We start from the raw sequence: 12,762 nt of genomic DNA, 5'->3' as shown, positions 1-12,762 counted from the left end.
AGTCTCACATGGAGCTGTAGAGGTGGGACTATGCAGCTGCTCAGCCAACAGATGCAGAGCAGGCATTACAACCCTCCCAAACCGTTTTATGGGTTTGGTTCACCATTTGGTCTAGCAAACCTGCCTAGTGAGATAATCAGGATCATCAGGTGCAGCTGAACTTCCCTTTGCCTGAGTCAGTGGAAAGCAGTAGCTGCCAGAGCACGGTGCTGTGTCCGTCAGCAGTGGGCTGTAGCTGCCCCTTGAAGTTGACAGCCTTTTACTCTGTTGGTACATCAATGCCCCCACATTTTACTGGCTGGTTTTGCTCTCACTAGTTTGAAGATATCACATTGCATAGTCTTCTCTAGTCCTGTCAGTAGATAACCCTGGATGCTGTTGAGATATAGCTGGGTGATGAAACAGCTGTTGTGCTCTAGGTGGTTAAGTTTGAGCTGCTCTGTGAAGAACAAATGATGAAACTTCAGCTTGTATTTGTGTTTGGCATACAAATATGAAATGACATGATACCTGAATATTTCCTTTTTAAATCTAGAATAAAATGTTAAATGTGATCGAGACGTTTTCTTATATAGAGTACAGAATGGAAGTTGACAGCAGCCGTTAATGTTTAATTTATGGCTTAACTTTCCAGACTGAGAAGCTTGTTCTGGAGGTACAAAGCTATAACCAGGTGGGTTTGTGTGTATTTAGCTGAAGGAATTTTAAGTTCCTATATTCTGATGGAGCCTGCCTCCTCCTCAGGACTGTGCCCAGAGTTAAATGCCCAGTGTCTGACAGTACATGAGCCCAAGTATTTTAGTGAGAAGTAGAGCAGGAATTGAGCTATTACTGAAAATGGCTTAACTTTTGCATTGAACTAGATTATGAACAATCAGGCAACTTCAGCTGAGGGGAGGGGCTAGCAGCAGCAGAGAGAACATTGTAAGCTGCTTGAGGCCTGTAGGAACATGATGTTGCAACACTTTATATGGGACATGTTTCTTTTCTAATAGTCATTTGTCTTTCAGGACCTGCTCTATTATTTTTGTCATACTTTTTGAAGTATGGAAGCAAAAATAGCCATGCTATTGTGTGTACCTCTTTTTTGATCCATGAATGTGTTCCTTTTTTTCACAGAAGGAAGTTTACCCAACAGTAACTGATTCAGATATTTGCCTAGGGCTGTAGATGACAGATGCTCTGAGTGGTCCATGTGTTCTCAGTGGAATTTAAGCCCAAGTGCACATGCAGTCTTTAAAAGGCCTTTCCTGGTTTTGAGTAGTTTTTCCCTTAATATTTTTTCACATTAAGTTCATAGTTCAAGTCTGTTTTGTGAAGTTTGAGCTTTGCTGCCTAAATGCTCTTTGTGTATGTGTAATCAGTGAAGTGGTTAAAGATCCAGAGATATTCTGATTCATATCTGTATACAGCAGCATACTCAAAACCTGGTTGTCAGTATACGCCAAAGTGGGGGGATTTGCAAAGAGAAATTATTCTGACATGTTTTCCTGTGCAGGCTCTTGTTTTAAAAGTTCCCCTTTTCAAGTGTGCTTTGAGTTACTTCCTCCATCTCATTGACAAATGTGAAATAGTCATGTCCTCTTAAAGCTGAGTTCTCAGTTCTAAATGATAGAATACTTTTCCAAAGCCTTTATGCTCAAGGTCTTATGTAAAGTCATTGTTGGGGCAAAAAAAGTCTGACAAAAACTTGATAATTGCTCATTTCCCCTTCCTTCTCATAAGAACTTTGATGTGTCTGAGATATCTATTTGGCTATCAACTTAATAAAAATAAAAGGCATGGAAAGGGCAGATAACCAACACTGAGGAAGCAAATTGTCTCATATTTTAACCTTCAGTACGCAAAGCTTTGTGCCAAAGATTAACTGATGTTTAGTACTTTCTTCAGACACCAAAAGCTTTTCCTCTTCCTTTCACCACATTAGCATTTTGTCTATGCAGGCCTTTGACTATTGTTGATTAAACATGCCTGTTCTTGAGTATGGACTGTGTCATGTGGTGTACAATACTTCAGTAGTGGGAATCATTATTTATGGGTATGTTTGGAGAGTACACCTAAAATCCGCTTGTCTTGCTCGACATAACTACTGGCTCTGAAATGCTGCCTGTATATTAGCTAGAAGAATCTAGCTAAGGCATGGTGTGGTACTCAAAAAAAAGTTTCCTTTTTGTCAGCACCTTCCCATTGAATACAGAATCTATATCCCAAGTGTCACGCTTTGTGGATGAAATCTTGGCCTTCCTGGGGTGGGAGTTTTGCCATGAGTTCATCAGAGCCAAGATTTTACCACAAGCTTTTTAATTAGCTCTTCTTCATTCAGTCCTGTGTGATGGAGAAGTTTGTCTTAGTTTTAAGAGCATTGCATGCCCACTGTCCAGCACTGGTATTTACTATCTTTGTGTAGATACTTAAACACATTTAGTATAAAAATGAGTCACTGATGCATTTTGTACAACCTACTGTAAGCACGGGTAAATGTGAATTGTAAAAAGAAGAAGCTGCTTCCAGGTTTGGTATCAGCTTTCTACCACAAACAGGAAATAAATGGGTGCTACCCTCTATATTTTGAACAGTGGCACTTAAGCTTGTGTCTTCTAGTTGTTTTGAAGAGAGATGACATGTCTGTTTTGATAGGGTGGGGAGAATCTCAAGGCTAAATGCCAACTGACAAAATTATTTGAGACAACTGAACCATGTATCAGCAATGGTAAATAATGTTTGTGGTAAAGGGAAAGAGCAGCTATTGACCAGATCCTGCTTTGTGGCAAGGCTTCCTCCATTTGTGAATGTAAGAGCACAGTATTCAGACTTAACAGCACAAAGGGCTAAGACAGCTAATCAAGTTTTGGTCTATTACTTTTCAAAAGCTAGTCTGTAACATGATGTGGTGAGGAGCACCTACTGCTGAACAATGAGTGTACATGGTTTTAAAGTAACATACGTGGGGCTGTATCTACAGAACATAATTAGTCTGGGGAAGTGAAACTCTTTCACTTACAACATCTACATATTATATCCCATCAAACTATTTAAGAAGAAAATATTACTAATTTTAAGGATTTTGACCATATGGCAGTATTCTTCCTTTAGAGAAACAGGAAGGTTAACATTATGCCATGTGAAGTTGTTTGCCAGTTCCTGAGCAATTCTGGCATGCTTGCACATATGGAGAGCAAGCAGATATCAGTTCTGCTTTGCTTAGCATTTATGAACCCATGCAGTGCTGAATAGAGCTGCTGCACTTTCCTCAGCAATCAGCTGGATTTTGTTCCAGTTTCTTGTGAGCTGCTCTGTGGTCCAGCAGGCAGGCTGTGATCTCTAGCATGATCCTTAGACCTTTCCCAGTGGCCTGCTGCCCTCTTCTAAAGGAAGGAGCAGCTGTTACAAGCAGCAAATGTAGACAGCAAACAAACTCCTTCTTCCTCCTGCTCTCAAGCCTGCTGTTAGGCCTGACCTTATGTGAGGCTGCTGAAAATACTGCAGGGCTGAATTTACCTAAAGCAGTAGCTGTACCCTTGATCTTTCCTCTCCCGCTCCCTGAAGGGCAGTATTTAGTGAGCCCTTAGGGTTTGGCTTGGTTTTCTTGTTTGCTTTTAAGTTTTGCTGATGGCAGAAAATGACTTCTCGGGAAGTTGGCTAAAAAGGTTTCAGAGTAGACAGAATTTGCCCAGTAACATTTGCTATATTCTGAAATAAAATTTGGAAAGACTGAGAAAGCAATGGCACAGGTCATTCCCTAGTTTGGAGTGATCTCTGTGCAGTGCCGAGTTCTTCCAGTGCTCATTTCTCCAGGCGATTTGGAGCAAGGGAAAATAAACCAACACACTAGTGTTATTACAGTCCTGAATTTGAGATTCAAAAAAATGCAGGGCTGACATGAGTCAGTCTTGAGCTGTGGTTCATGTCACCTGCTTAGCCTAGTCCTCTCCTACAGTTTGTCTGTTACATCTCATCCCTCCTCCTTCTCCAGGAGCTGGGGTGAGACTGCTTGCAGTCACACTCTACCAGCAGGATGAAGAGTAAGGAGCCAAAAGTGGGTCCCAGTCTCTCTTCCTATTCTACTGAGCAATGAGCAGAGTTGAGTTGTGTTGGGAAAAGTGTCCCCATATGGAATAAATGTTTGGAAAAATTTTCATCCAGGTGCACGTCCCACCTTGGAGGGAAAAGTTTCCCAGCAAAATTGGGTAGGCTAGTGAGAAGTAGAAAGGTGGGTGACCACAAACCTCTTGTCCAGCAGGTTTAATAGGAAACAAATGCCTATTTAGGAATTTTTTGATGTCAACTTCTGATCTTTTGTAGAAGCGAATTACGCTGTGTGAGCCCTGGATTTTAGGACTATTGACCTGATACTTAATATTCAAGCAAACAGAATTTTTTCAGGTTTTGTTTAAAATCAGCAGGGAAGACTTGTTCTTTTCCTTTGATGTTTTTAAAAAGTGAAAGATTTCTAAAAAGTTGATAGTAACAAAAAGGATAGAGGGCTCGTTGATACTTGCTTTAAAATGATTTAGGAAATATGGGTAGATTTGGCTCCTGTCTTGAACTTAGGCAGACTTGACAGTCTTGTGTACATCTTCTAGAGCCTCAGGCACAGTAGTTCCTGGTATTTGTCAGTGCTTTTTTCATAAATATTTTTCTGAAAAACCAGATTGTATCTGTTTTAAGCTGGGTTAGATGTTGCATCTGAATTTACAGTCACTGCTTCATGTGGGGTGTGTCAGATTCCAGGGCAAAATGAGTGCATTTAACTGCACTCTGACACAGCTCCCAGTGGTGTCCTGGTGACCTTGCAAACACTGCCTCTGAGGCCTTGTTCAGGATGCTAAAACTGCTTTATGCCAGAATGGCAGAACTGTGTCATGAGTAACTTTAGGATGATCTGTGGTCGTGCATTTGCTTTTCCTTCAAAGTACTGTGGTTAAATTAAACCACAAATTTGCAACTGCTGGAAACGTGATACAGTTAGGTAGGATTTGTGTACTTTTATTTGCTTTATAACTGTTTTCTGGTGCTTCAATCCACAGTGGCTCATGGCTTCATTCCAGGCAGAAAGGAGGTATTTGGACACAGGCTTTCCCTGTATCTATAAAACCAGGAGTTTGAGTCTGCTTTTTCTTTTCTTTGCCAACTTACAATCAGTTTCAGTTTTGTTTACAGATAACGGAGTGTGTAGTAAAGGTTATATTTAACAAGCATAGTATAATTTGTCTTTTCCTCAGTAAGGCCTTTCAAAAGTTTTTTTGTTACTGATTTCCTTTTGAGTAGTGTCTGCCTCCCTACAAGAAATTCAGTCATCCCATGGCTTCTCTAATCAATAACTGAAAACTGGAAGCTGGCTGGCCCCATTATGTGGTGTTAGATGTGGTTAGGAAGGAGGTGCAACCTGTGAACCCACCCTCCAAGTCAGCAGGAGCTGATGGAAAAGGAAGTGTTCAGCAGTTGAACTGGCACTCCTTCAGCTTGTTCCTTGAAAAGGGGTCCTACCCTTCCAAAGGAGAAGATTGTGCTAATAAGCATAGATGCTACTAGGAACACCCTGAAATATATTTGTTAATGGAAATGTTTTGAGTAATCAATACGTGCTACTTCAGAATTGCCAAACCTCCAGATTTTTTTCTCAGAAAAAATAAAGCATTATAGCCTAGTAATGCAGGACTGAGCCTAGCCTCAATCCCTGGCTCCAAAGGAGGGATTCTCTCTGAAAAGGATGAAGCCACTGTTTCAGCTTTTGGTAAAGTGGACTTTTTTTTTTTTTTCCTGTTGCATTGTCTAATCTTTCCTGCTTGTAAACTCTGCAGATCTACTACAATAAAAGTCTCTTGTTATTATGACAGTAGTTCTTCTAATAATAAAAGTATAAATTTCTTTCTAACAATCTGTCAAAAGATCATGGCAATTCTCTGTTTCTGTGGTACATGTATTCCATTACAGGTTGACCTTCTTGTTGATTAGATTAATTTTAGATCTTATAACTTTAGATCTTGATACGGATTTATTGCAGTTTTCTGTCTTCCTTTTGCAAAATAAATTATCTTGTATTTTGTAAACCCAACTAATGCCGTTTCTCAGGAGTGAATTTATTCAGATGAATCCTTATGTTTTGCATAATGGTATAATTGATTTGGGGAAAAAGCATTCCGTTTATGTAAGAGTAACATTTTCTGTAAATTAAGCCTGAAATTGTGTTACTGTAGCCTTATTTCAAGGTATTTGTGTTTTTAACTGGAAGTAAAACACTGGAAGGTGTTTTGGGAATAGTTGTAGTTTGCTGGTCCCAGTGATCCCATTACCTCTGTTTTGCTGTAGGAAGATTGGAGTCACTCTTGGAGCAGCTGACCATTTTCAAAGCTTTCACAAAAGAAAGATGAAAGCTACCAGAAAAAATGGCTTTTAGCCCGTGAGAGGCATAACTATCATTTTATGCTTAATGTAGCTATGCAAATGTGTGAAATACTACTGATTTTTTAAAATCTTTTTTCCAACTTAATTTCTGAAATGAGGAGCTTCCATTTTATTCAGTCTGTGTGAGGTTGAGCAAATGGCCAGTTTGCTCTCAGGCTCATCTAAGTGCATTGAAGCATTCTTTCCTGAGAAGGATCAGTCCTCACATTTGTTTAAGACCAGCAGAAATATTTCTATAAATACATTTGTATACCTTGGTATTTTTCTACAGAGGGATATTTTTCTCTGTTCTTGTCTCTTAATTTCTTCAAAACTTACATGAATGTTGATTTCTCTGGTAGTTAGCAGGATATCAACAAAGATAGCAGTAGTAGGTTTTGCATGTTCATAATATAAATTTATTCTCCAGAGACCTGTAATAGAATATGTAGCCAGTGGGAGAGAGAACATTGAAGAGTAAGGAAAATACAGTAAAACAAAAGCAAGAAAGCTGTTCTGCTTAAGCAGAGTTCTTAGCTGATCATGTGCCTAGCCCCTGTCATGTACAGCTACAGTGGGCATTGCAGTGGTACCGAGTCCTTAAGAGCTGGGTCTGGAAGTGGCTTTATGCATTTGTGCAGAGAAGTCCTGCTCTTGCGCATGAGGACAGGCTTCAATTTGGAAGACAATGACAGATGCTGACTTTGGCACACACTGACAGGGTGAAGGATACCTGTGTCACTGAAACACAAACCAGGAGTGACAGCTGAATGCAACGTTTGGTTTTTGCATTGGGGGTGGTTGTGGTTTAATTATTTTGTTTAAAATGATGCAAAAGATAAATGGCAGAAGCCTTGTTTGAAACTCACACACTCATCTGGGCTCTTCCCTGTTCAGAATGCCAGTGAGAAGCTGTGGTGCCTCTGCAACTTTATACAGATTGAAGAGCTTGTCCCAGTTAGAGAGGGTGTCTTCCTTGTTTTCTGCATGAAGACCAGTATTGTCTGCCACATGTACTTGAAGGGTCTGTGTTCCAGCCCTCAGAAAGGAAAAAGGGTTACTGACTCAGAATACTGAAGTTATAAGTAGATGATAAAGGTTTGGGGAGTGAAGGCATGAAGTGTGCATTCAAGCTAGTGCAGAAAGAATGGTACTGAATAAGGGACATACGCTAGGAAGGGGAGGGAATGACTGTAGCAGTAAGAAACAGAATGCCTCCTAGGTGCCTTCAGGACAACTATTCAGGCACTGAGTCCAGTGTTTCTGCCTCTTAACTTGAGAGGACCAAGGAATGACCTTGGACTGCACTTCTGTGTGTCTATGTTCCTTAATTATTGCTGCACTCCTTGCTGTGCTTTGGACTACCTTCACCAGCTTTTGTCCAGACAAATCTGCTGTAGGGAAAGGGAGTCTTAGAAGCATAGGCGCAACTTGAGGCCAGAGTTCCATCTTCACTCTCCTCTGTTGCCTCGGACAGACATCCCCACAGAACAGGAGGTTGTAGTAACTAGTCACAACAGATACGGAAGTCGCTGGCAAGAGTTTTGGTCCTGTGTGAAACGAGCAAAGGTTGAATCTGGAAAATCTTATAAAAGGGTGGCAAAAGAATTTTGTGTGTTTTGAGGTAAACATGATACCCACTTTAGAGCTGTGACTAATTAGCAGGGTGGATTTAGCATCCTTTAGTACAAAAGGTGGAGGGGAGAGTAATGAAAATGAAAGGCTCAGTTTTGGCTATGATAATTTGGAGAGGATGACTGGGCACTGCTGGCATGTCAGATTTGGTCAAAAACAAAATGTGTTTTGTGTTTACTGTGTACACGCTGTGTGAAAGTGATGCTGAGTTTTTGTCAGTGGGAGCGGCTACTCACATTTTGAAATATAATGGAATTAATAAGAGGAATGCAGTTGGTATTCACGTTTGCCTTTATTTTCTTAGCGTATTGAAGGATAATATTTTGGCCCAGGTCATAATAACTGATGTGATGGTAAGGAGTTGAAAACTCTGTAACAGTAGATGCTGTGAATCCTAGCAACATGATTGAACATTTTTATGTGTTTTTTTAATAGTTGTTTGATATACTTTTATTGATACTTGTCTTACAATTTATATTGCTTAATAGATTTTATTTTTGTAATGTTTAAAACATGTAGGTGTTAATTTGTAACACTTCTGTGATACCAGTTTTAATGACAGTGTTGCTGATACTTGCTTAATATTTAAAATGCTAATTACAACTTCAACACAACATTTGTGTCAGACCATGGACACTCCAAATCCTTCTATTAGTTCAACTTATAGAGATAATATAACGGTGGGAATTATGCACCCAAATTTAGTTGAATGGCTACTAGTCTGGATTCTCTGGCAGTAGAAAGATCTTAGCTATACAGCTTGTATTTAATCTTTGGACTTCTCCTGGAATTACTTGCACAAACTGGCTTGCTTTGGTTGAAGTTGGAATGGTGTGACTGCCTATGCATACAACTAACTTTTCCTGTGGTGTTTTTGGTGTGTTTCAGGGGAAGGTCCACCTGGAGCTGAGACTGAGTGAAGTCATAACAGACACTGGTGTTGTCTGCCACAAGCTTGCAACACGGTAGGACTTGAAATGTACCTGTGAAGTTATGAGAAACAGACTGATTGCAAACAGTGTGCAGTGCTTCATTCAAAAATAGTTGGAGGAATTAACACATTTATTTGGACATTGAATGCTCTTAATCAGAAATATCCTTATGAATTTGTAGGGTGTGAGATTTTTTCATTTTCCCTTTTCCTTCTCCCTACATAATCTATGTAATTTTCTTCCTAATAGCCTTAAATCTTAATAAATCCCTTAGCCAATTTAGTCATGGCATAAATACTAAAAAGACATCAAAGGGTAATATTAATGTCCTTCTAATTTGCATTAAGGACCTTACCAGCTAAGTAAATTTGTAGCACAACTTATGTTACAGAGCTGACTTAAAACAAAAGTTTGCTATCACTTAGTAAGGCGGCCTCAGAATCAGCCATGCAGTCTCATTCAAGTTGGAACAGAGATGCCACAGGACTCAAATGGCAGTAAAGATTTCTCTGTCCTCTGAGGAGGAGTCTGGAAGACCACTGCTCTCTGGCCACACCACACCCTTTCACGTTACCTCAGAAGCAGTGGGGGAGCTGGTTGGCTTCTGTGAGGAATGCTTTGTGTTCCCTGGCAGAAGAGTTGTCAAAATCAGACTGCTGGCATCATGCACTTCTGGCTGTTTGGCAGTCATGTCAGTATGCTAAATGCTCTGCTAGGAAAGTTCTGACCAGCCCAATTTTCAGACCAGTATTTAATATAATTTTGTTGCTGTCTTTGCTAAGGCTTTGTCCTGGTAGTCTTTACATCTAGGACCTGTTAACAAATGCGGGTGACCCATGTGGTGACCTCCATCACTGTAGGCCCACTCTTGATATGAGGATGTGCTGGGGTAAGTGGTCCTGCCTGCCTGTGCATGTACCCTCTGGCCATGCAGGTTCTACTAGAGCTCTGCAGCAGGTGCATTTGACCTCTTCCTCTCTGCAGTCTGCTCTCATGAGGCAGAGCAAATATCAGGGGATGGTCTGCTGCAAGTTGCTGTGGAGGCTCTGAGCTCCAGTGAACTTGTTAACCAGGGCACAGTGCTGCTGGAACACAGCTGAACTTCTTTGAGAACAAAAATTGCCATGTCAGTATAGCTGTGCACCACCTGGAGGGCCCAGCCTTCCTCTAGCTGCTACCTGAGGACTCTCGTTATGTCATTCTCCTTTGCACAGTTTGAATATGACCAGGTGATGATGGTCACACACATTCTGAGGAACCAGAGCTCAAACCTGTATCTACCAAGTCCTAGGCTGGCCTATTTTATTTAAGTGTTGCTTGCACTGCTATTGGTCCAAAGGCTTTGTGGGACGGGGGAAGTAGAAGGTGTGAAAAGGCAATTTCTTTGTCAGAGAGGGTGAATGTGTGTGGGACATACAGGACAGTGGGTTTATCACTGAGCTTGGACTTTCCTTGAAGCTAGCCTGGAGTGTGTTTAGACAAGGAAAAGGAGCACTGTTGTCCTGGTTACCACATTGAGGTTTTTTTTTTTTTTTGCTTTGGCCTTTCTGAAAGTGTGTGCTGCACTCCTTAGATGTGATGCAGCCACAGAGCCTTCTGTCCTTATCCTTTGAACCCTCATTGTGGGTTGAAATCCTGTGATGTCCGTGACACTGCAAACATAGATTACTGAAATGCCCTTCTGCTATCATCTGTTTTGAATAGTTAGGAGGTGTACTGAAGGACCTTCAGAAGTGTTTGCCTCTGTTTGTTTTATTTTGACAGAGTATGTCATACCACAGCCAGCTGTCTTTTAAAGGTTTTGTCTTCGGTTAAGTGAGACCCTGTAAGATTATAGTACCAATGGATTTTTCAGTGAGCTTCCTGAAATGCTAGAAATAGGTGTCTAAAAAGGTCCTTCTTAATATGTAATACATGCAGCTTCTTGCTTCATGATTAGCAGTAAGGCAGTGACTACTTTAACAGTGTGATTTTTCTGGCTTTCTATTCATTTGGCCAGACAACTTTTAAATACTTATTCAAATTTTTGCTTACATATTCTCGATTTGAAGACTATTTCATTAACTTTCTACAATGCAGATTAAAAAAACCCCTTAGATTAGTCTGTGAAGCATTTTGTAACCATGATTTGCTAGGTACTGTTCAGTGTATTAGCTGCAATGTGTAGAAAAATCATGACGTTTTATCTACTGAATCATAATGAGCCCAGGTGTCTTAGAAACAAAATTTGAGAGTGAGAGCTCAAGTAAGATTTTGTCTGCTGAAACTGTCTATTTCCATTGCCACCTTCTCTTTGGTATCTGTCCTGGACACTCTGGCTTTGTCTAGCTTCCACATTTATTTGATATTTGAGTGGTAAGTGACAGTAGAGCTTAGCAGTTCAAATAAGAAAATTGGTAAAGAAGAATATTTCTAGAGTATGGAGTTCTGTTGATGCAGGATTTCATGGCCATCTGTCTTAGCTGTGAGAAAGAAGGGAATGATGAAGGAGAATGTTCACATGTGGGGAAAAAAACAAGCACTTCAGAATGTAGTCCAGCATTTTCTTCATGCCACACTGCTTGCTTCAGGAAGGTCTACAGCAAACTGCAGCTCTTAACATTTTTCCATATGATCTGAAATCTCTTGCAGGTTTGTTCATAGACATCTTGATTTTAGCACTTCAGCCTGTAAGAAAAGAGTGTGGTAATTAAGCAATACTCAGCTAGATGTCTTTGTAGCTGGAATTTGCCAGTGAGGAGAGCAGCAAAGGCAGGAGAGGCAGAACCTTTGTTAGAGGTAGGTCATGAGTGCAAAGCAGAGACTAGGTGTTCTAGGGAAGTGCAGGTTCCAATTGAGTGTTGTGAAAATAACTGATTTTCTTGTAAATATCTTGTGGATGTTACAGTGAGCAAATAAGGCTGTAAAAATATGATCAAGAATCTAGAATCACTTCATCTTAAAAACGGACTTGTTCTGGTGAATCTAATGCTTGTCTTGTGAATGTCATTGATTTTGTTTTAAAAAAATACAGGTTTTTTTTTAATGAAACATTTAGCTGCAGAGATGAACACTACCCTGCAAATTCCCTCATACATATAACTGGTTGAACAGTTCAGGTTTGCAGGGAGAACAAAAGCTGCATCCAGTGGGCAGCTGTTTAAAAATACCTTAGAGACACTTGCTTTTTTAAGCCCCAGAGTAGTGCTTGTTTTCAAAGACTATGTATGTAGGCTAAATGAAGACTTGGCCCAATTAGGAACCTTTTTTACCTCTCCAGAAGATATGAGGTTACCCATAGGTCTTTATCAGTGTGCTCTCTGAGCCTGTTCATATTGCTGCACCTCTGCATTCCAGAAAGCCTGGAAAGCAGCAGGGGCTCAGCCAGCCTGCAGTCCTATGGAGCATGCTGTGAACAGTCAGCTGGATGAATGAATGGAAAAATTCATTTGAATGGAAGGGCAAATAAAAATATTTAAGTGGTGAGCTCTTGAACATTAAGTAGTAGATTATTAAAAAATGCAAAAGGCAAGTGTGCTTCCTTACCCCTGCTGAGGAAGCAAAAGATTCAGTTCAAAAACTGTTACCTAATAGCTTCTCCTTAGGAAGCATTCAGTACTTTCATTTAGTCTTAAACCACTAAGCTGTTGTGCTTCATCAGAGGCCATAGTCTCAGCCAGCTGCTACAGCACAATCTCCTGGACTGAATCCCTGCAAAAGAGATTAAAAGGAGGAAGTATTAGTAGATTTAAAAGTTACATTGACAGTACAGATGTCGGCAGCACACTCACACTGCTTGTGTACCCCAGCAACTTCTTCTGTCATACTCTGT

At 40.4% G+C, this 12,762-nt stretch overlaps 1 protein-coding gene across 2 annotated transcripts in view; it reads left to right on the top strand.

The window, feature by feature from the left end:
• The window catches only part of RASA3 (RAS p21 protein activator 3), a 129,129-nt gene that overhangs the window by 64,107 nt on the left and 52,260 nt on the right, over window positions 1-12,762 (top strand). For both annotated transcript variants that reach the window (XM_068180237.1, XM_068180238.1), the window contains exon 5: window positions 8,908-8,984. In XM_068180237.1, the coding sequence (XP_068036338.1) occupies window positions 8,908-8,984 (77 nt within the window). The remainder of the gene's footprint in view (window positions 1-8,907; window positions 8,985-12,762) is intronic.

This window comes from Anomalospiza imberbis, chromosome 2, assembly GCF_031753505.1.
Source record: "Anomalospiza imberbis isolate Cuckoo-Finch-1a 21T00152 chromosome 2, ASM3175350v1, whole genome shotgun sequence".
Lineage (NCBI taxonomy): Eukaryota > Metazoa > Chordata > Aves > Passeriformes > Viduidae > Anomalospiza > Anomalospiza imberbis.
Note: the sequence above shows the minus strand (reverse complement) of the source record. Positions and strands in the feature narration are given on the sequence as shown.